At 36.8% G+C, this 20,580-nt stretch overlaps 1 protein-coding gene across 1 annotated transcript in view; it reads right to left on the reverse strand.

The window, feature by feature from the left end:
• Positions 1-18,037, reverse strand: part of LOC117407591 (myosin heavy chain, fast skeletal muscle) — a 30,657-nt gene extending 12,620 nt beyond the window's left edge. The window contains 30 exon segments of the mRNA XM_059017873.1: positions 1,255-1,420; positions 4,689-4,872; positions 4,960-5,156; positions 5,244-5,362; positions 5,454-5,580; positions 5,664-6,053; positions 6,143-6,233; positions 6,338-6,483; positions 7,316-7,492; positions 7,579-7,821; positions 8,794-9,049; positions 9,486-9,622; positions 10,852-10,975; positions 11,091-11,208; positions 11,294-11,381; positions 11,508-11,581; positions 11,945-12,254; positions 12,338-12,508; positions 12,599-12,957; positions 13,310-13,448; positions 13,538-13,641; positions 13,734-13,832; positions 13,922-13,985; positions 14,084-14,176; positions 14,268-14,379; positions 14,465-14,492; positions 14,766-14,922; positions 15,014-15,157; positions 15,530-15,745; positions 17,988-18,037. Of these exon segments, the coding sequence (XP_058873856.1) occupies positions 1,255-1,420; positions 4,689-4,872; positions 4,960-5,156; positions 5,244-5,362; positions 5,454-5,580; positions 5,664-6,053; positions 6,143-6,233; positions 6,338-6,483; positions 7,316-7,492; positions 7,579-7,821; positions 8,794-9,049; positions 9,486-9,622; positions 10,852-10,975; positions 11,091-11,208; positions 11,294-11,381; positions 11,508-11,581; positions 11,945-12,254; positions 12,338-12,508; positions 12,599-12,957; positions 13,310-13,448; positions 13,538-13,641; positions 13,734-13,832; positions 13,922-13,985; positions 14,084-14,176; positions 14,268-14,379; positions 14,465-14,492; positions 14,766-14,922; positions 15,014-15,157; positions 15,530-15,733 (4,621 nt within the window). The 5' untranslated portion in view covers positions 15,734-15,745; positions 17,988-18,037.
• Positions 18,038-20,580: the final 2,543 nt, after the last annotated feature.

Genomic DNA, 20,580 nt, shown 5'->3' on the forward strand with positions numbered 1-20,580 from the left:
TTGGTCCATGTATTATATATATAATAATGTAATGTATAAACCACGACCGGCTGTGATATATACCACGCCTGGGGTGGTAATAAAACCACTTTTATTTTTACTGTTTTGTATGTACATAAACCTGTTCACACCTGTTTACACACTAGTTTCTTTTAAAATGTTTATTTTATTGTAATTTTTCATTTTTTGAAGTAGTGCTTTATATGTGGTAAGAAAATAAAACCTTTTATGTTTCAATCGAGAAAGCGATTGACCCTGCCCTTAAAGTCATGCTGCCAAAAGTACGTCCTTTTGCTGTTTCACAATGTATTCGTGTGACAACATCACACAGTCATGACTGTAATCGATTTTCATGTGCATGTAAACCAAGCCATTGTCAATACCTTTTAGAATTTTGAATGCTTGAGTCAAATACTGCGTAGTCTTCTTTGTTCAACATGGAATAGATTCAATTATTTTAACCTGTCTGCATATGACATGCCTTTTAAACTCAAAAATAATTCTTGTCGCTCTAATTTACACTCTTTCTAGAGCAGCAATATCATTTTTGTAGCGAGGTGACCAGAACTGAGCACAATATTCTAGGTGAGGTCTTACTAATGCATTGTAAAGTTTTAACATTACTTCCCTTTATTTAAATTCAACACATTTCGTTATATATCTCAGCATTTTGTTGGCCTTTTTTATAGCTTCCCCACATTGTCTAGATGAAGACATTTCTGAGTCAACATAAACTCCTAGGTCTTTTTCATAGATCCCTTCTTCAATTTCAGTACCTCCCATATGATATTTATAATGCACATTTCTATTGCCTGCGTGCAGTACTTTACACTTTTCTTTATTAAATGTCATTTGCCATGTGTCTGCCCAGTTCTGAATGCTGTCTAGACCATTTTGAATGACCTTTGCTGCTGCAATGGTGTTTGCCACTCCTCCTATTTTTGTGTCGTCTGCAAATTTAACAAGTTTGCTTACTGTACCAGAATAACTTTAGCATAGTTTTAAATAACTTTAGCATAAGAGAGGCAGAAGTGTTACAGGGAAGTACTTATTACACAGCATTTGAAACATTTCACTGGAATAGTATAACCTGTGATGGCCATGATAAAATACAGCTTTGCACATAATGCTCCCTGCCTATCCAGGGAGCAGTCTGTGTACCTGATTTTTTTTCTTGCTGGGACAGGGAACTTGCTATTTTTATTAGTAACGTCAAGGTAAATACCCTACGGCATGCAATGCAAGGGGGCTTACGCTGTAAATTCTTGTTCTCCCGTTTAAGGGTTTCAAGGTGGTCCAAAGCTTCTTCATAAGAGTTCTTCATCTTGAAAAGCTCAGTGCTGAGAGAGCGAGCCTCTTTCTGTGCAGCCTCCAGCTCTGCCTGGCTTTCTTCAAATTTCTGCTTCCAGTCAGCTAGAACCTGAATGAATATGTGTCATAATTACACATCAATATTTTTCTATTAATATTCCTAATAGCTGATTGATCTCAGAACTTTGTCAAGTTGGGGCTTAAAGTATCCAAGTGATTCTGCCTCAACAACATAACTAAGTAGCACATTCCTTACCATTCTATTTTCTAATAGGACGACATTTGTACTGAAGTCAGGCAACATTTTGTTTGTCACTGAGTTTTTTTTCTTTCAGTATGTCATATTTCTTAACAACCTAAATGTTGTCGCTAAGTTTTACTCTCCTACAAGAGCTGGATGGTTGTTCTAGAACTGCATGTTCACCAGTGAAACAAACAGGTACAAAATCATACTAAAGGGAAAACTATTCAATCACACCTGCAGAGTGAAGTGATTGGTGTGAGAGTCTTTCAAACATACATACAAGGGGATCATTTCTTGATTTAAGAAATATCCCATTGCATGTTTTACTGGGCATTAATTCAGCAATAGAACCCGAAGAAGAGGGCTTTATCATCTGGGAAGGCCCGTCTCATGTCATTAAATGTCTTGAGCCGAAGGCGAAAGTAATCAGACTGTATCCAGCTGTTTGATTTCAACTCGTCATTCAAAATTGAGACTAGTTGCTATTGTTGTTACTGTATTGCTGCAGACAGCAAACACTATTCTAAATTATTATAATTTAATTATTATAATTTAAATAGATAGGACAGAGAGGATGCAGAATAGTCTGCATTGACATAAAACATTCAGAGAGCATGTACAAGAACGAAGAACATAAGAACATAAGAAAGTTTACAAACGAGAGGAGGCCAATCACCCCATCTTGCTCATTTGGCTAGTAACTTATTGATCCCAGAATCTCATCAAACAGTTTCTTGAAGGATCCCAGAGTGTCAGCTTCAACAACATTACTGGGGAGTTGGTTCCAGACTCCCACGATTCTCTGTGTAAAGTGCCTCCTATTTTCTGTTCTGAATGCCCCTTTATCTAATCTCCATTTGTGATCCCTGGTTCTTGTTTCATTTTTCAGGTCGAAAAAGTCCCTTGAGTCGACATTGTCAATACCTTTTAAAATTTTCAATGCTTGAATCAGATCACCGCGTAGTCTTCTTTATTCAAGACTGAATAGATTCAATTCTTTTAGCCTGTCTGCATACGACATGCCTTTTAAACCAGGGATAATTCTGGTTGCTCTTCTTTGCACTTTTTCTAGAGCAGCAATATCCTTTTTGTAGCGAGGTGACCAGAACTGAACACAATATTCTAGGTGAGGTCTTACTAATGCATTGTAAAGTTTTAACATTACTTCCCTTGATTTAAATTCAGCACTTTGCACAATATATCCGAGCATCTTGTTGGCCTTTTTATAGCTTCCCCACATTGTCTAGATGAAGACATTTCTGAGTCAACATAAACTCCTAGGTCTTTTTCATAGTTATATCTGGACTGGCCGTCAGGTGCATGCGGGAGCCTGTAGGTGGTCCGTACACCCCATGTATTCCCACGCTGTCAGGCAATGTCTTGTTGACAGGAGTCAGCTGTGAAGAAATCGGCTGACGCTCTGTCATTGGCTGGGGGGGTGGGACTACACGGGGTGAATGAATGAATGAATAAAACGGCACTGTTTTGTATCCTCTCGGGCTCATACAGGAAGCATAGTGGAGCGTGACTTCACGGCAGAATCCTGAGACTCGGAAGGGAAACTGGAAGTTTTGGAACAGCGACTCGGGAAGACAGAGTGGCAACTCCAGCGCGAGGCTTACAGACCCGGTGGTGCAAGCAAGCCACACACCGGGTATTTTCTTTATTACTATTTTAGATAGTGAGCTTAGCGGGACTGAGCTGTCCCACAGTGTGTAGGAGAGGGTATAGAGCAGTGCCTGTTTTTCAGGAGCAACGAGCCGCGGTTAAAAACCTGCACACTTTATTTTGTAGTTTTTCCTTAAAGTATTTTGTTTTCCTTTTTCCTTTCACCTTTTCACTTAGTTGCTTTTGTATTACACACTTGTGTGTGTTGTATGAAGACGGGGCACAATACCATTGTTGGTAGAGTGCCACGATCTGTCACAGAAACACCTGCCAACCGAGCGCAGCTCAATAAATCTGGGTGCCTGTGCCGGCGTTTCATATTTGAACGTGGTGTCTGCCTTGTATTTTCCCAAAACCCTTCCACAATATCCAAGCATTTTGTTGGTCTTTTTTAATAGATTCCCCACATTGTCTAGATGAAGACATTTCTGAGTCAACATAAACTCCTAGGTTTTCATAGATTTCTTCTTCAATTTCAGTATCTCCCACATGGTATTTATAATGCACATTTCTATTGCCTGTGTGCAGTACTTTACACTTTTCTCTATTAAATGTCATTTGCCATGTGTCTGCCCAGTTCTAAATGCTGTCTAGATCAGTAAGTTTGCTTACTATACCAGAATCTAAGTCATTAATGTAGATTAGAAAAGGCAGAGGACATAATACTGATCCCTGTGGTACACCACTGGTTACCTCGCTCCATTTTGAGGTTTCTCCTCTAATCAGTAGTTTCTGTTTTCTACATGTTAACATCTCCCTAATCCATGTGCTTGCATTTCCTTGAATCCCTACTGCTTCAGTTTGAGAAGTCTTGTATGCGGGACTTTGTCAAAAGCTTTCTGGAAATCTAAATAAACAATGTCATATGTCACATTGTCGATGTTGCATCCATGTTCTTTCAACATGAATACGGTATTCACGGGTGGATTGATTTGGAACAGCGATTAAACAGTTTGAAAGATAACATTCAAGGTCTTTTATCAGAGATTTAAGCTCTTGTATTGACCAATGAGGTTAGAGGAAATCTCTGATCCATTTTGTAATGGTCATTTGGCCTGAAAACACATTAATCAACTCTAACATATGCCTGAGAACAATCAATCCTGCAGCTGTCATTACGTATTTGTAGAAACCTCCCCTAAACCATTTGATTGTCTTTGTAATTTTATGAGATTTACAAATACAAATTGGAAGACGCAGGTAAGAATACTAGCTCCAGGGCAAAAGAGGACATGCAGACTGCGCTCACAGATTTCTGTCTTGGAAGCCAAGGCTAGTTCAGTATCAGCATACAGGCCGTATAAAGACTGCCAAAACTAATTTACCACAACAGGGTAAAAACCAGATGTATGAGGAAGTTGTTCACAGCTGACCTTTGATGGAATAGTTGAAGTCACAGATGGTCAACAGCAGACAATATCTTAGCCTTATATAGCTGCCTTTGTAATAAACATCTTTTGCGCACCTTGTCGAAGTTTCTCTGCTTCTTGTCGAGAGCAGCGGCTTGTGCATTTGCTCTTTCTACATCAACCATGAGATCTTCCACTTCACCCTGGAGTCTCAGTTTTGTTTTTTCCAGAGAGGCACACTTTGAGTTCACAGCCTCAATGTGTTCCTCAGCATCTTGAAGGCGCTGTGCTAGCTTTTTCCTGGGAAAAGTGTTCAAGTACAGAAAAGGTTAAATAATGAAATAATTTAAATGAAGGTAAAGTTGTAAGTTAACTATGATTATTTACTTTGCTTCTTCAAGCTCCTCCGTGCGCTGGATAGCATCAGTTTCGTATTTTGATCTCCACTGAGCCACCTCACTGTTAGCCTTTGACATTGCACGCTGCAGCTCAGCCTTGGCTTCCTGCTCCTCCTCATATTGCTCACGAAGCAGGTCACAGTCATGGCGGGCAGATTGCACACTATGAGCCAGGGCAGTCTTGGCCTAGAATGACAGGAATGTTACAAATGCAATTTAAAAACAGTGCAAGACAAAAACACAGTATATAAAAAGGAAGGAGACATGTATTACTTTTGTTTCTTCCTCCATTTGCCTCTTGAGCTCCTCAATTTGCTGAGTGAAAGCCTGTTTTCCTCTTGTGAGCTGAGAAATTAAAGATTCTTTTTCTTCCAGTTGGCGAGAGAATTCACCTAAAGCAAAAATATTCATAGCTATTTAAAAACAGTCCTTCCTTTACAACATGTACAATAACATCATGCAGCAACTGCAGTAAAAGCATACCATTCTCTGTCAGGAGACGGGCTCTTTGAGCACTGATGTCATTGATCTGACGGATATGCTCATCGTTCTTCGTCTTAATTTCACTATATTGGTCCTCCAGAGATCGACACATCTTTTCCAGGTTTGCCTTAAATTAAATGTTGAAAAAGATTAGTGTACAAGGACTTAATTCTTTATTGTATATTAAGAGCACAAAGTTGTGCTGTTTACCTTGGATTTGGCTACAGATTCCATGTTGCTGGAGAGGTCATCAAGCTCCATTTTATATTCACTCTTTTCTTTCTCAAGCTTCTGTTTCACACGCTGGAGGTTGTCAATCTGTTCTCCCAGTTCCGCCACGCTGTCGGCTTGCTTTTTGCGAAGAGCAGCGGCAGTAGCTTCATGCTGCAGAGTGGACTCCTCTAGGTCTCGTCTGAGCTTCTGAAACTCAGCTTCACGTTTCTTGTTCATTTCAATCTGAGCTGAAGTTGCACCGCCAGCTTCCTCAAGCCTTTCACTGATCTCTTCAAGTTCCCTGGAAAGATCAGCTCTCTGCTTTTCAATCTTTGCCCGAGATGCTCGTTCGGCCTCGATTTCTTCTTCAAGTTCTTCAATGCGCGCCTAGAAAATGAAAAATTGAGCAGATGGAATTAAACATTTATAATCATTTCTCATCTGTGAATTAAAAGATTTGGATTTCCGCACAATACCTGTAGCTCCTTAATCTTCTTTTGAAGTTGAGCACCCAAAGCTTGTTCATCTTCAATTTTGCTCAGCAGTTGACTTGTTTCAAAGTCCTTCCTGTAAAGTTCAAAGAAAATATATGGCACATTTTTACACGGTTGTTCTTTTGTTAAATATCCAAAGTTTCTTTAGGATATACATTTAAAAAAATACAATCTTACTTCTTTATCTTCTCATCTGATTGCTGCTTGTCGTTTTCCAGATCCATTATGGATTCCTGGGCTAGTTTCAGATCTCCCTCAAGCTTTCTCTTGGCTCTCTCAAGGTCCATACGGAGTTTCTTTTCTTGCTCCAATGAACCTTCAAGCTAAATAAAAGGAATAGCAAATTATATTATATTTAGGGTCCAAGCTGTTTTTGTTTTTTTAATTTCTTATTTTTTACTGTTGTTAGATTTGTGCCTATAACTCTTTAACTATAAAGGTTACAGGTACATGTCATACATGAAATGAATGTGCACACACTAGGCTTCCATAAAAAAGTTAAATAGTCTCACAGAAAAGGATAGATAAACCCATTATTTATTGATTATAAAATGTATTGTAGCATGGCCAGCAAGTCTGACAGTGTACAATGAAACTGTAACATGTAGGGAACATATGTGAACAAATTGGATAAGAAATAAAGGAATCATGGCCATATATACAAAAGGGACCAAAAGCATGGCAACCCAACCCTAACAGCTGATGCGACATGCATGTGATCCACAAAACCTGTAAGATGAAAAACAAATTATATATATATATATATATATATATATATATATATATATATATATATATATATATATATATATGTAGGTCCTTGTGCCTTTGATGTCGCCATTTCTCTTCTTTTGTAAAGATTTTGCCTGAACTTGATTGTTTACTGTATTAATGTTGTTCTGTCATAGAGCGCAGAAGTAACATTGCAAAACACTAGTTCCAGTGCCAGGCTACAATCCCGGAAATACATGAATATGAACCGCATTTTAAAGGCCAAGTCTTACAAAATGAGTCATGCAAGCAGGGTTGCCTCTTACAGTGCCTAAGTAAAAAGGGTCAGGTCGCCAGTGGGATTTTTAACATTGGGCGGACGCTAAGAGTTAATATATTTTAAGTTAAACCCCATTGAAAGTCTGCATCGTCGGCTTCACTCACATCGTCCACTTGTTGTTCCAGCTTAGACTTTGCTTTGGTCAGAGTGTTGACTTTGTCCTCCTCTGCTTGCAGGTCATCAAGGGTCTGTTGGTGTGCCTCTTGGAGGGCTTTCTTTTCCTTGGTTAATTTTGCAATGCTTTCATCCTGAGCAGCCATTTCTTCAGTAAGGTTTTTAACCTGTATAAAAGGGTTAGAAACAAACTGATTTATTTGCTGTTCAGTTTTTTAATAAATAATTGCATTGTCATTTGTTAGAGCCACACCTTATTTTCTGTGGCATGCTTCTCCTTCTCAACTTTGGCCAATGTAAGCTCAAGGTCATCAATGTCTTTCTTGAGCTCACTGCACTCATCTTCCAGTTTCCTCTTCTTGGCAGTCAGCTCAGAATTCATTTCCTCCTCATCTTCCAATCTCTCAGTAATCTCTTTAACTTTAGCCTCAAGCTGGATTTTGCTTTTGATAAGCCCTTCACATCTTTCTTCAGCATCAGAGAGATTTTCACTTTCCTTTTAAGACATTATAAAAGTATTGTTATCAAAAAGTATAGACACATTTACACATTATTAACAATACCTGAAAGGATTACCCAACAGGGAAGTTATGTTTGGTGCTCTCGTCCCCAGAAATCTCCTGAACTATTATAGTTAAAATGGGACCATTCCCCACTTCCAAAAATGAATCTTGCTAAAAGGCTTTAACATTGCCACTGCATGGCACTAATAATGGGATCATGGTCATGCAAACATTGCCACACATTTAATAGCAGGCAACTGTAACATAATATACTTTATTAAATCCACAGACAGCATCTTTGATAGAGATCGGGATTCACTGTCTTAACAGTTTAATTTTGTTTTCTAATTTATGTTTTCTCACCCCTTCACTGGCTTATTTCCTGTCAATAACCAATCAGCTGCTGAGCCTATTAACTGACATGCTTTCAGCCAATAACTTGCTTTAACACAGAAAACACTATTGAGGAGAAATTACTCAGGAAGTGCAAACCCGAGAATAAGGCTTAGAAACAGAGAAATACCATTTTACTTTTTATTAAAATGAAAATGCCTGTGTGCTACAACGTGTTTCTTTCAAAACTGCACATCTGTGGCCTATGTTGCTAATGGAAGTGTAAATTGCTAATATTTATGGAATTATTTTGTTAGCTTGAATTGCTTTTAACAGAAAGAGAAAAAATGTAAAATAGGTAATACAGCAAGTTTAAATATAACTTGACTTCACTTAATTGAGTAACCTTAAGCAATACTGTACAGTGGGGCCCATTGTATACTTTATTGATATGATTACAGGTTTGTTTGTGGGTCTCCAAAATCTTCAAATAGCAGATTCCTTATTATTTGGTCGAAGAGAGTGTACATTTTAATCTAGTACATCATTCATTTCTCTAGAGACCAAATTAAACATTGAAAGTAACATAATGTAAGTGGACTAAAACGCTGTAGGGCAAAATAGACTCGTACAGACTGGACTTGAAGCAGCAGGTCATTCTTTTCCTGCACCACAGCAATCATTTTCTCCTCAAGCTCCTTTCGCTTTGCTTCTGCTTTGGCCAGATTTTCTTTGCACTTTTCGAATTCTTGCTTCATGTTGGCCATTTCCTTTTCAGATTCGGCACTCTTCAGGAGTGGCTTGATCTTGAAGTAGAGCTTCATCCATGGCCAGTGTTTCACATTCATGAATGAACGAATGTTGTACTGGATGGTGAAAATGGACTCCCTATAATACAAGAACAAGGTAACAACTTCAGTTCTAGACTACTTGTGTAACTCTTTTACAAAGGCAAATGCTGACTAAATACACATGTAATATAAATAATACAATGCACCTTATAACTTGTTCTTGAGCTGGGCTGTTGAGAACAAGACCACTACCAAATTAAAAAAAAAAAACTAGCTTGAGGAACCGTTAGTTAATCTGATTTTTGACTCTATTAAGAACAAGGGGTGCTGTAGTCATGACTATATATTAATACCTGGTAAGCTCTGCTTCCAGTCAGATTACATAGTTACATTGATCTGGGGGGTTATTTTTTTATTATCTCTTGAAGAAGTGTGGGATTCAGAACTCTTCTAAATGTTTACAATTTGCTTATAACTCAAATATATCAAGCAGTTCAGATGTTTTTGCAATTCCTCTGTATTTCTTCATTCACCTCCTTTCCATCATCTTTTGAAATTCTGTTCTCATCAGAAACCCACGACAGAGAGCCTGAGTACAAGTGATGAGTGCGGCCAATTTCTCATCTCGCATCTCCTCAAGTACACCCAGCAGACCAGCTTTAAAGAAAACCTGTATTCAAGAGATTCACGGTAAAATATGGTTTTGTCTTAGCATGGCACAACATTGATTGATTGATTTATTGATTGCATTTGCAACATTTATTGATTGCATTTATGTAGCACTTTTCATCCGAAAGTATCACAAAGCACTTTACAGTACATTGCACAAAGCATTAACATTTACACAACATATTACCTTTGTATAAAGGTCCCCAGGCATGCCACACACACAACTGCTACATATTAAATAGCAGATTTAAAATAACATTATAAAGCCATAAATATTCGAAGCCTTTTACACAAACATTTTTGACACAAAATCAATTTCTATTAACAATATATACTTGATATATTGCAACAGGTTTCCAACATTTCTGGAGCAAATTAGATTTTATGGGAGTGATTCGCCAAATATTTTGGTTGCAAATATTTATGGCTTTACAATATATATATATATATATATATATATATATATATATATATATATATATATATATATATATATATAATAAATAATGTTAAAAAGCAGAAATGTAAAAGTTTTACTAAAACCCACTAAGATAAGAAAGCCGTTTTATAAAAGTATGTTTTCAGTCTTGACTTAAACTGTAACAGTCCCAGACGAATGGGGTATTGTGAACGAGCTGTAAGCGAGACACCACACCTTTTGGGATACCAGGAAAAAGTACATTACAATAATCAATTCTAGATGAAACAAAGGCATCGGATGCATAAACAATTGGTCTGTTTGGCTATATTTCTTAAATGGTAAAAATATACTTTTGTAACTTCCCTAATATAAGTCTCAAATGATAGATCAAGATCAAAGATGACCCCCACATTTTTCATTTCTAGTTTAATATTTAATGAGAGATTACTAGAGTCAAGATCACGTAATCCCACATTCTTTGTTGGTTTTGAGAGCCCACTAGCATAATCTCTGTTTTGTCTTAATTTAGCATTAAATAATTCAGAGACATCCAACGCTTGATGTCTGCAAGACAAGCCATTAAACCTAAAAGCAGCAAGTAACTCCCTAGCAGAAGTAATTCCTGGCTTTATGGACCCGATATAGGTGGGTATCATCCACAATAAACTAAGTCTTTATCTTGAAAATGATTGACTTTCATAAGTGTAATGTGGTTTACATTGGCCTTTAAATGAATTGTTACTATATTATTCTATACAATACCATTCCAAAATGATGTTAATTGTAAAGATATATTTATGTATACTAACCTTGGTGTGCCCAAATTTATACTCATCTTTATTTACATCAATTGAGGCCAAAAGCTTCTCTGATGCATTCTTGTTGTCCATGAATTGACCCTCAGGGATAACACTTGCATTTAATACTTTGTATCTATGTAAAAAAAAAATAGTGAATACATGTCATTATACACTTTTAATAGCTGCATAAAGAAATGTAAAAGAAAGAAAAAACATTAATGAGAGGTTAAACTCAGTGGTGCTGATACCTTTGCTTGAAGTCACCATACAAGATTCTGCTTGGGAATCCCTTTCTGCAAATTCTGATACCTTCTAGCACACCATTGCATCTCAGCTGGTGGATAACCAAGAAGTTTTCCATTAAACCTAAAATTACAATTAGAAATGTGTCACAAACGTATTTTAAAATCATGATACTTGTCACAAACATGCATGATCATATTATAATCACCTGGAGTCTTCGACTCGTTGGGAATTAAGCAACGCACAAAGTGTGGATGGGTACTTCTTAAGTTGGTCATCAGTTTGTTCAAGTTTTCCTGTAGAGTGACAAATATATGATACATTTAGCTCTTCTAATTTACAAGCTAGTACAGACTTTTGTAAACGGTGGGAGCGACAGAAATAAACTGACTATAAACAGAAGAGAAAGCAAAAACACATACCCTGAAAAGAGCTGACACTGTTTGAAAGGAGCCACCCTTCTTCTTCTTGCCACCCCCCTTTCCAGCACCAGCATCTTTAAATACAAAGAATAAACTTCAGACTGATAAAATACAAATGATTCCAAAACAATCTTTAATACTCCAAACTAGCCACCAAGGGATTCCCAGTATCTGTTCCTATTTCTAGGGGGCGAGGTGCTTGAACTAAACAAGTGTCTACCTGAAAAGAGGGGTAATGATGCTGTTTTTCTAAGAAGTGTTGAAACAAATTTAGATATTAAGAAAAACAATAATTTGTTTTTGTAGTATTTTTAGCCACTGTCAAAAAGAGAAAACAACTGAAAGTCCTAAACAGCACTGCACATACAGTATAAGAAGTAATTAAATTAGTTTCATATAATGTGAATTCAAAGGTGAATGAAGGTATGGCATTTTACCAGCATCAGCAGCTGCAAAACTGGCATAAAGGTGGGCCAGGAGTTTCACGGATGATTTCTGGTACAGCCCCACTACAGTGTCGTTCAGTGGGTCCTTGTTCTTCTCCAGCCAACCAGTGATGTTGTAGTCCACAGTGCCAGCATAGTGCACCAGGGAGAAGTGGGCCTCAACTTTCCCTTTGGCGGGTTTAGGTTTCTGGAAGGCGTTGCTCTTGCCAAGGTGCTGGTCATACAGCTTGTTCTTGAAAGAAGTGTCTGAGGCCTTGGGGAACATGCACTCCTCTTCAAGGATGGAGAATATTCCCATAGGCTAGTGGAAATTAAGATGTAGATGTTAGAAATAGAATAGCGAGAGGCCAAGGATGGTGCAAAGATGGTTATGTTTTTACAAACCTTTTCAATAAGCTCAATGCAAGCAGCCAAGTCCATACCAAAGTCAATGAACTCCCAAATAATCCCTTCTTTCTTGTACTCTTCTTGTTCCAGTACAAACATGTGATGGTTGAAGAACTGTTGCAGTTTTTCATTGGTGAAGTTGATGCACAGCTGCTCCAAGCTATTGAACTAAATACATGTATGAAATATATGAATATCATCAGTAGCAATAACAAAACATATAAAACATATATAAGCAGTATGATAAATTAAACTTACATCAAAGATCTCAAATCCTGCAATATCCAGGACTCCAATGTAGAATTGTCTTGCTTGCTTTGTATCCAGCATCTGGTTGATACGGATAACCATCCACAAGAACAGTTTCTCATAGACAGATTTAGACAGAGCGCCAACAGCATTATTGACCTAAAAAAATAAAAGATGAATTGTTAAATTAAAACAATATGAAGTTGAATTGTGTGCAATGCGCGTGGCGGTCTAGAGCAAACACATTACCTGGGGGACAGTCTGCCCCTTGGTCACATACTCATTCCCCACTTTCACTCTCGGGAAGCACAAGGCTTTCAGCAAGTCGGCTGAGTTCAATCCCATCAGATAACTGACTTTATCAGCCACTGAAACCAAACACAAGATGTTATATTTTCTGAACTTTGCGGTTTCGATCCTAAATAAATTGTAATCTATAAATTGATGGAATAGGTACATCATATTGTCTTGAAATGTATAACAAATTATCGTACACCAAATATGGTACATGTATAAAGTAGAAACAAGCAGTGCTTTCTTTAATATTGTGATCACAACATAAGAAGTCATTCTTTTGAATATAATGTTAATGACACAATAATGCATATTCAGCTTATTGCTACATGAACATGAAAATTAAATAAGATAGCTATGATAAGAATAGTAAATGCTTTTAAGTATGATTTAAAGCATATTGCCTGTGCTTGTAAATCAAGTTACCTTCAGTGCCATCTGGTTCAGCCTGCTCCTCACGTTGCTTCTGCTTGAACTTCATGTTACCGTAGTGCATCACCGCACCAGTTAGTTTGTAGATGCCCATTTTCTCTTCATTGGTGAACCCAAGAATGTCAATGGCAGACTGGATAATAAAAACAACATCATGCACATCAAAAAATCAAAACAAAAAGGTAACAAAATTGTTAAACAGCGCTAATCAATGGAACTTACATCTGTGGCTTCCAACTCCTCTTTGTCGTCAATGCTGGCGACAGTGATCTGCCCTTGACTGATCATAGGGAAATCATAAGGGTTGGTGGTAATGAGAAGCATATCTGGAAGGAACAACAGCAACAAACACGTAAAAGAATATTTCAAGACAGACAGATCAATCAGCCAGTTAACAGAATGGTTTAGTTTCACCTACCAATGAGCTCTGGCTTGTGGTTGGTCATGATCTGATAGAAGATATGGTAGCTCCTTTCAGCTGCCAACTGAAATGTTACTCTGGACTTTTCCAGCAAGTCTATGATGAATGAGTATTACAGTCAGAATTTTAAATGTATATAAATAAGACAAAGATGTGAAATACTGAAGTAGAAAAAAGAAATTTACATGTCTCAATATCGGCAGAAGCCAGTTTTCCTGTCGTTCCGAAGTGAATTCTGATAAATTTACCCTTAATGAAAATAAAATGAAATCACATAAATATGCTAATACACTGTAGAAAATCCAAACATGTGGTAAGATAATGGAAACGAAAGCTTTGTCACTTACAAAGCGAGACGAGTTGTCATTTCTCACAGTTTTGGCATTACCAAAAGCTTCCAGCAGAGGGTTAGCTGAAATAATCTGATCCTCCAGAGTTCCCTATATAAGACACAATCCTAGAGTTAGTTAATGGAACTGGAACCAGTTGAATGTTCCGTACTATTTGATGTCAATGACAGTAGTTTCCAACCTGGATTTTTCCAGGAGCCGCCTCTTTCTTCTTGTCACCAGACACTGCGATTGTCGCAAAGTACTGGATGACACGTTTGGTGTTCACAGTCTTTCCTGCACCAGATTCTCCACTGAATACAAGAGAAAAACATGTTAAGATTATATTTTTTGAGAGGTTTATTTCTTAATAATGTTTGTAATTTTATCCATACTTACGTGATCAGGACTGACTGGTTTTCACGATCTGTAAAGGTAATTATTTTAAGAATCTGATTAAAGATTGTTTCGAAGTTAGTACCTAGTTTACCTGATAATAATGTGTAACAGTGTGGGGTCAATGTTTTTCTTTCCTCTGTCATGATATTGTCATTTACAAAAACAATGCTCTTCATAACTCATTCCATTTAGGATATACGAGACCCATTACCTCACCAAAAGGCATGAGATATAGAAACAGATGGAATGAATTTAATGTATTTACCCCAGATAAAATCGGCTTGTTTTTTTAAATACTTACCAGTAAGCATGAACTGATAGGCATTGTCAGAGACAGAGAAGATGTGTGGTGGAGCCTCCATACGCTTCTTGCCTCTGTATGCATTAACTACGGACTGGTCGTACACTGGAAGCCACTTGTATGGATTCACAGTAGCGCAAAACAGCCCAGAGTAAGTCTGAAATTGTACAATGGAATATTACATACAGTTCATTCATAAGAAAATAGTCTTTTGATTGTATTTATTTATTTTGTATGAACACTCTTACGTAGATCATCCATGCGGCATAACGCTCTTTGAGGTTATACAGCACAGTTGGTTCACTGAGGTGGGTCATCATGGCCATGTCCTCAATTTTATCATACTTGGGAGGGTTCATAGGGAAGACTTGGTCTTCCTTAACAGTGACGGTCTGAAAAACAAAAAAGGACAAACTTAAAAAATCTGAGAAACTTGATGTGTAACTGTTTTTTTCTAAACAATGTTTCATATCAAGAGATTATAGTCACTGGTACTGAGTATATTGGGCTATATTCTCACTAATCTGCATTTACATTTTTTTTAAAAAAATGTTAATGTTAGAAAACTAGTTAAAAAAACTAAGACGGCGCATCAAAAACTGTACGGACATCGAAAGATAAGGTTATCCAGGTAATTGGAAGCATTTCTCTAGCATAAGGAAGTGCATGCTACCCAATTAATGGGAAATAGCAGGTTACCCTTTTTTACACAACGAGGTAGTATAGAGTAGTAACAGAAATGTTTTTACTGTAATGTGACTTACTTGTCCTTCCAAAGTTTTTACAGTGACTTTGCCACCTTCCTTACTCTGGATAACACCTTTTACGTAGAGCTCTTTGGGTTCTACTACGTAGCAGGCAGTTTTTGCATCAAAGGGTTTGCTTTGCGCCTCGATTCTTTCCTTCTCGGGCTTCCGGAGGTAGATGGCCGCGGCCCCGTATATCTCCATCTCTGCGTCTGTACTCATGATGACGGTTTACTGTGGGAATACATAATGAAGACAGCTGGTGCTCCACCCCAGATTTTGATAGACCTGGCTAATGCATATGGTGCTTGATCTCAGCATCTCTTCATGGGTATGGAGCCTGAACTGTTCCCTCTGCATGTGTGTGCCATAGTGGAGACACTTCACAAGGGTTGCTTGTCCTATTCCTGCCAGTGGTGGGATGAAGTGTCCCCTGTCACATTGTTGTTTTATTTTATTATAGTTTAGCAGGAATGAGGCAAACATAAACTATCCCTGCATGTATATTGGTTTCTGGCTCCTAGGAAATGAGGATTGGCAGGCCAATCAATCAATGGATTGTTTAATTTGGTTTCAGTGATCCAGGCGGATATACAGTATGTGGCTGCAACTAGCCTTGCGGCTTAGGAAGCTAGTGAGGCAGCCACAAGTTAAACATTATTGTTATTAGTTATTATTGTTATTAGTTGTTTGACACCATTTATTTTGCTTTTTTTGTTGTTTAAATACATTTACTTAATAGCATTGCTGTTTCAGTAGTTGCCTGATGTCCTCTCTTGTCTGATTACACAGCACTATAGCCTATTCAATGCAGACTTTAGTAGCTGACTATAGTCGACAGTACCTGGCTATTTTGGTTAAAGTTCACGCTTTCGATTTGTTAGTAGATTTAACCATATATCTGATTTATTTTGAATTGGTAATGTAAAAAAAAAACAAATAGACCGGGAGACCGGGGCTAGTTGAGACACGGGGTAAGTTGAGACACCACCCATGACTTCCTGTCACATGATGCCATTCCTCCTTGACAACAGTCGTAGTAGCATAGCTATGTGATTAACCCATCCCCTGTATGTGGACGCTCTCAAGGTATGTCATTTCAAGTTGTTTTTCACACCCTTTCACACCCTGAAATAATTTTTGAGGAATTGGATATTTTGACTCATAGCCAAAGAAATAAAGCACATACTAAGTGAACCGCTGTGTTTCTGTACAGTGTAATTTGTTTATTAAAAGGTAAAATCTGTTTTTGCCTTCAAAGGTTTTTTTTTTCCCTACCAAAATAACTAAAATTGTGGGGGAGGGGTATCAGGGGTAAGTTGAGACATTGTTAGTGGGGTAATCTTTTCCTGTGGTATTGTTGTATTTGTTAGTATTTTACTTGTCTCATTATATTAATTAATTTTTACCACACCTGATAAATTACTACTATGATTTTAAACAGTAATTAGTATATTTTAATGTTTGGAATCAGATGGCTTCATTAAATGTATTTTTCTTGTTAAATGTATTTTTATTGCACACTTGTTATTAAGTTATATTTTATAATAGGCATTATAATATAATTGTTTTCTGCATTAATAAATGTACTTTTAATGGAATCATGTTGCCCATTTCATGTTTATTCTATACTGTCTCAAGTTGAAACATTTGCTAATTTTTTTAAAAAAATGTATTTTTAACAAATTTGTTTAACTTTAACTGTCAATCCACGTTGTTTGTAAAACAAGCACAAACCAGAGTTATGTGTGGTGCAAAGTTTCAGCCTGCTGTAGACACCATTTGTCCTATATGCGGTGTTTTCCAAAAATTGTCTCAGCTTGCCCCGGTCTCCCCTATATTAAAATAAGATGTGTAACTTTCTACTGTTTAAAAGGATAATACATTATAACAGAATTTAAACAGCATCTGCCTTTACATACGTAAAAGCCACAAAGCTTCTTAGACAAACTGCACAGAGGTGTTGTTTTGTTAACAGTCCAACATCCACTCATCTGCAACATAAGAAAGTTTAAGAAAGTTTACAAACGAGAGGAGGCCATTCGGCCTCGCCTTTCGAGGTACCCCTACCCTTAAATTAGCTTGCAGATCAGTGGAAAGGCTGGTCGTAGGTAAGCCATGGGCAGGGGGGCAGGATAGCTACCCTCCCCTGTTAGACAAAGCCAAAAAGCAGATTAAGGCTGGGTAAGAGGCAAACTCTGGACTTGCAGCAGAGGGGTGTCATGGATTGAGGTAAAATATAAATCCCTTCCTTGCCAATCATTGGACGTATTGTTTATTGAAGGACAAATTAGATACTAGCAATTCGATTGTCGATTTGATCTGGTATTGGAAGTGCCTAAAATATGCTTGATGTTTACGTGATTTGAACGAAAAGGTTAAAGTGAGTTCCCTCCCACGACGACCGCTTTACTTAATTTATTGAATCAATTCCTCTTGTCAAATACAAAACGAACTCCGTACAAATATTCCTTACCTTCCTTGACAACAAGTTCAGGAAAATGGTGATTTTAATAGTCCACAGCACTGCAAAAAAAGAGAAAAACTACTTATTCTTCCTGCTGTGTTTTTAATCTTGCATAAATGCTATACGATGTAATCGCCAGCTCTGCACTTTAGTGCAGCTGTAACCAGGGACCTGAGAGTTCTGCTGCTGTGGAGAGTTCTGCTGTGCTGATCATGACGTTTTCTCCCCAATTTAGTAATGTCCAATTATTTTTTTTTAGGCTCAGCCCACCACTACCACCCCTACCTGCAAACTGACAGATGCTGTTGTTTCAAATGATTTAGCACTGTGTATCACACTTAAATTACAGTCTTCATTAGGTCATCAATAATGTTGCATGGGTAAACTAATGCAGGCATTAAAATACATTCTTTTTTACATTACACACAGTTTAACTAGGCAAACCTAATACACTGGATACCTTTTTATTTACTTTTACTAATTACTGTACTATAGTGTGATACTTTATAATGTGTAAAACATTGAATTTTATATAAGAGATTTAAAACACATCTTAGTGTTTATATTAATATTACATTTTCCCATAGAGTAACATTCCAAAACAACGTACTCTCATGGTTCTCTAAAACAAACAGGTTAATTAAAATGAAAATTACCAGACATGTAGATCCTACTTGTATGACATACCTTTTGTGTTTTTCATTTTAAGATTTTAAGCCGTTTTCTTAAAAAACTTTTTTTTAAAAGATGCACAGAGACTTAAAATCGGATGCACAACAGTTTTTTCGATAACGGATCAATGTAGTTCATCACTTTTTCAATGCTAAGACTACATTTCCCATAATTCCCGCGAACTTTGCGCAGGTGTGGAGAGCAGTTTTCAATCCATTAACGCCACCATCTTGACCGGGACTAAACATACATCATGAAACATTCAAATCCCGCTTGGGACTAACTGTGGTTGGAAAGGTTTTAAAATCTAGTGCCCGGCTTGTCTGTGAGAAGGCCTCTCTATAAATAAAAATAAACAGACATCGCGCCAGCTTTTTTTTATTTAAAATATATGTTTTAAAGTTTTTAATGTTGAAATATTCTTTATTAAAAGTTACAATAGGTTATTTAAAAAAGTTTCGATAAAGTACGCTAAATACATAAATCAAAAGATTTGAATAATAACAATTTTATAACGATGAAGTAATTAATGAAATAAATAGATTATTTATTTTATTATCTGTTATTACCACCATGTCTTCACAGTAGTTAGCCTACATGCTAGCTTGTTTACAGAGACATGGTGAACTCGCACACCGAGCTTAGAAAAATAACCTAGTACAGCAAAACACAAGTGAAAAGTGAAAAGTGAAAACAAAAGTATGATACTGCAATATTATTAGTCATTGTACATAAACAAAAGTATCTCATTATCTGTCAGACTGTAATCCTGTTTTATCATTGTTAGATATCCACAATGTAATTAAAAAATGGAGATGGTTTAACAAAGCTAATTACAGATGTATAGGCAGGCAGATATAACAGAGCACAGAAATAAACTTCAAAATACAAAGCCAGCTTATATAAGTGTACTTTTTATCCTAGAACAAAGATTGAGTTAACAATTATAAGTTTGAACGGGAAAAAAACATGCAAGTCTATACTACAGACGATCTCTAAACGATGGATGTCTATACACTTAAAAGTACAGTTATTGACATGTAATGAAATAAGACTACTTCTGCTAATTTACCAAGCATCGAAAGAGGATAATGTGTGTAAGCTAGCACAGATTTCTGACTTAATCTAAAGACCATAGATAATGTGCACATTAGTTAATCTAATTTCAGATTTTAGCTGTAACATATACTGTATATACAGCGTAAATGAGATTAGACTCTAAACATGTAAGTAAATTCATTTTAAAATATGATGTTAAGGTCTGTAAGTGTTTAGAAGTTTCATGCACCAAGAAGAAATAAACACAACCCGTTTTATAATGGATCCTATAGGTTTAACTTAACTGTATTATGATGAAGTATTGTTTCTTAAAGCAAATTAATATTCGTATAGACCAATTTCTAAACCAGAGCTTTTTAAAGATTATTTTTCATAAGTAGGCAACATATTTCATGCGTAGATTACTAAATGACATTGCTTATTTGATTATTTGTGACTTTGGTCAACCACAAATATCATAAAAAGTGGTATTTTTATTTTATATTTAGTTTAGCTATATTGTTATAAGCTAAACAGTGGCTACCCTTTGTATGCCATTATTAATAACATCATGTTTTGTAAATATATCTTATACGAACACTATTTCATCATTTACAGTGCACTTTCTAATATTACGGAAATGACATGTGAAAAAGCGTAAAAACAACACTGCACTGTAAAAACGGTTTCTACGCATTGTACTTTTTTAAAATTAAAAGTACAATGCGTAATCGGTGTGATGTATAAAAGCGTGTATATATTTAGCTTCCTAGCACTAGAACGAAAGCTTCTAATTCCTCCAAGGGCATTGACCGGGAAATCTTGTAGTTGTCAGCGGGCTTCTGCTTCAGAGCAGCGTTGTATGTGGTGAAGCGTAGGCATGTCAATCAAT

Source organism: Acipenser ruthenus, chromosome 58 (genome assembly GCF_902713425.1).
Source record: "Acipenser ruthenus chromosome 58, fAciRut3.2 maternal haplotype, whole genome shotgun sequence".
Classification (NCBI taxonomy): domain Eukaryota; kingdom Metazoa; phylum Chordata; class Actinopteri; order Acipenseriformes; family Acipenseridae; genus Acipenser; species Acipenser ruthenus.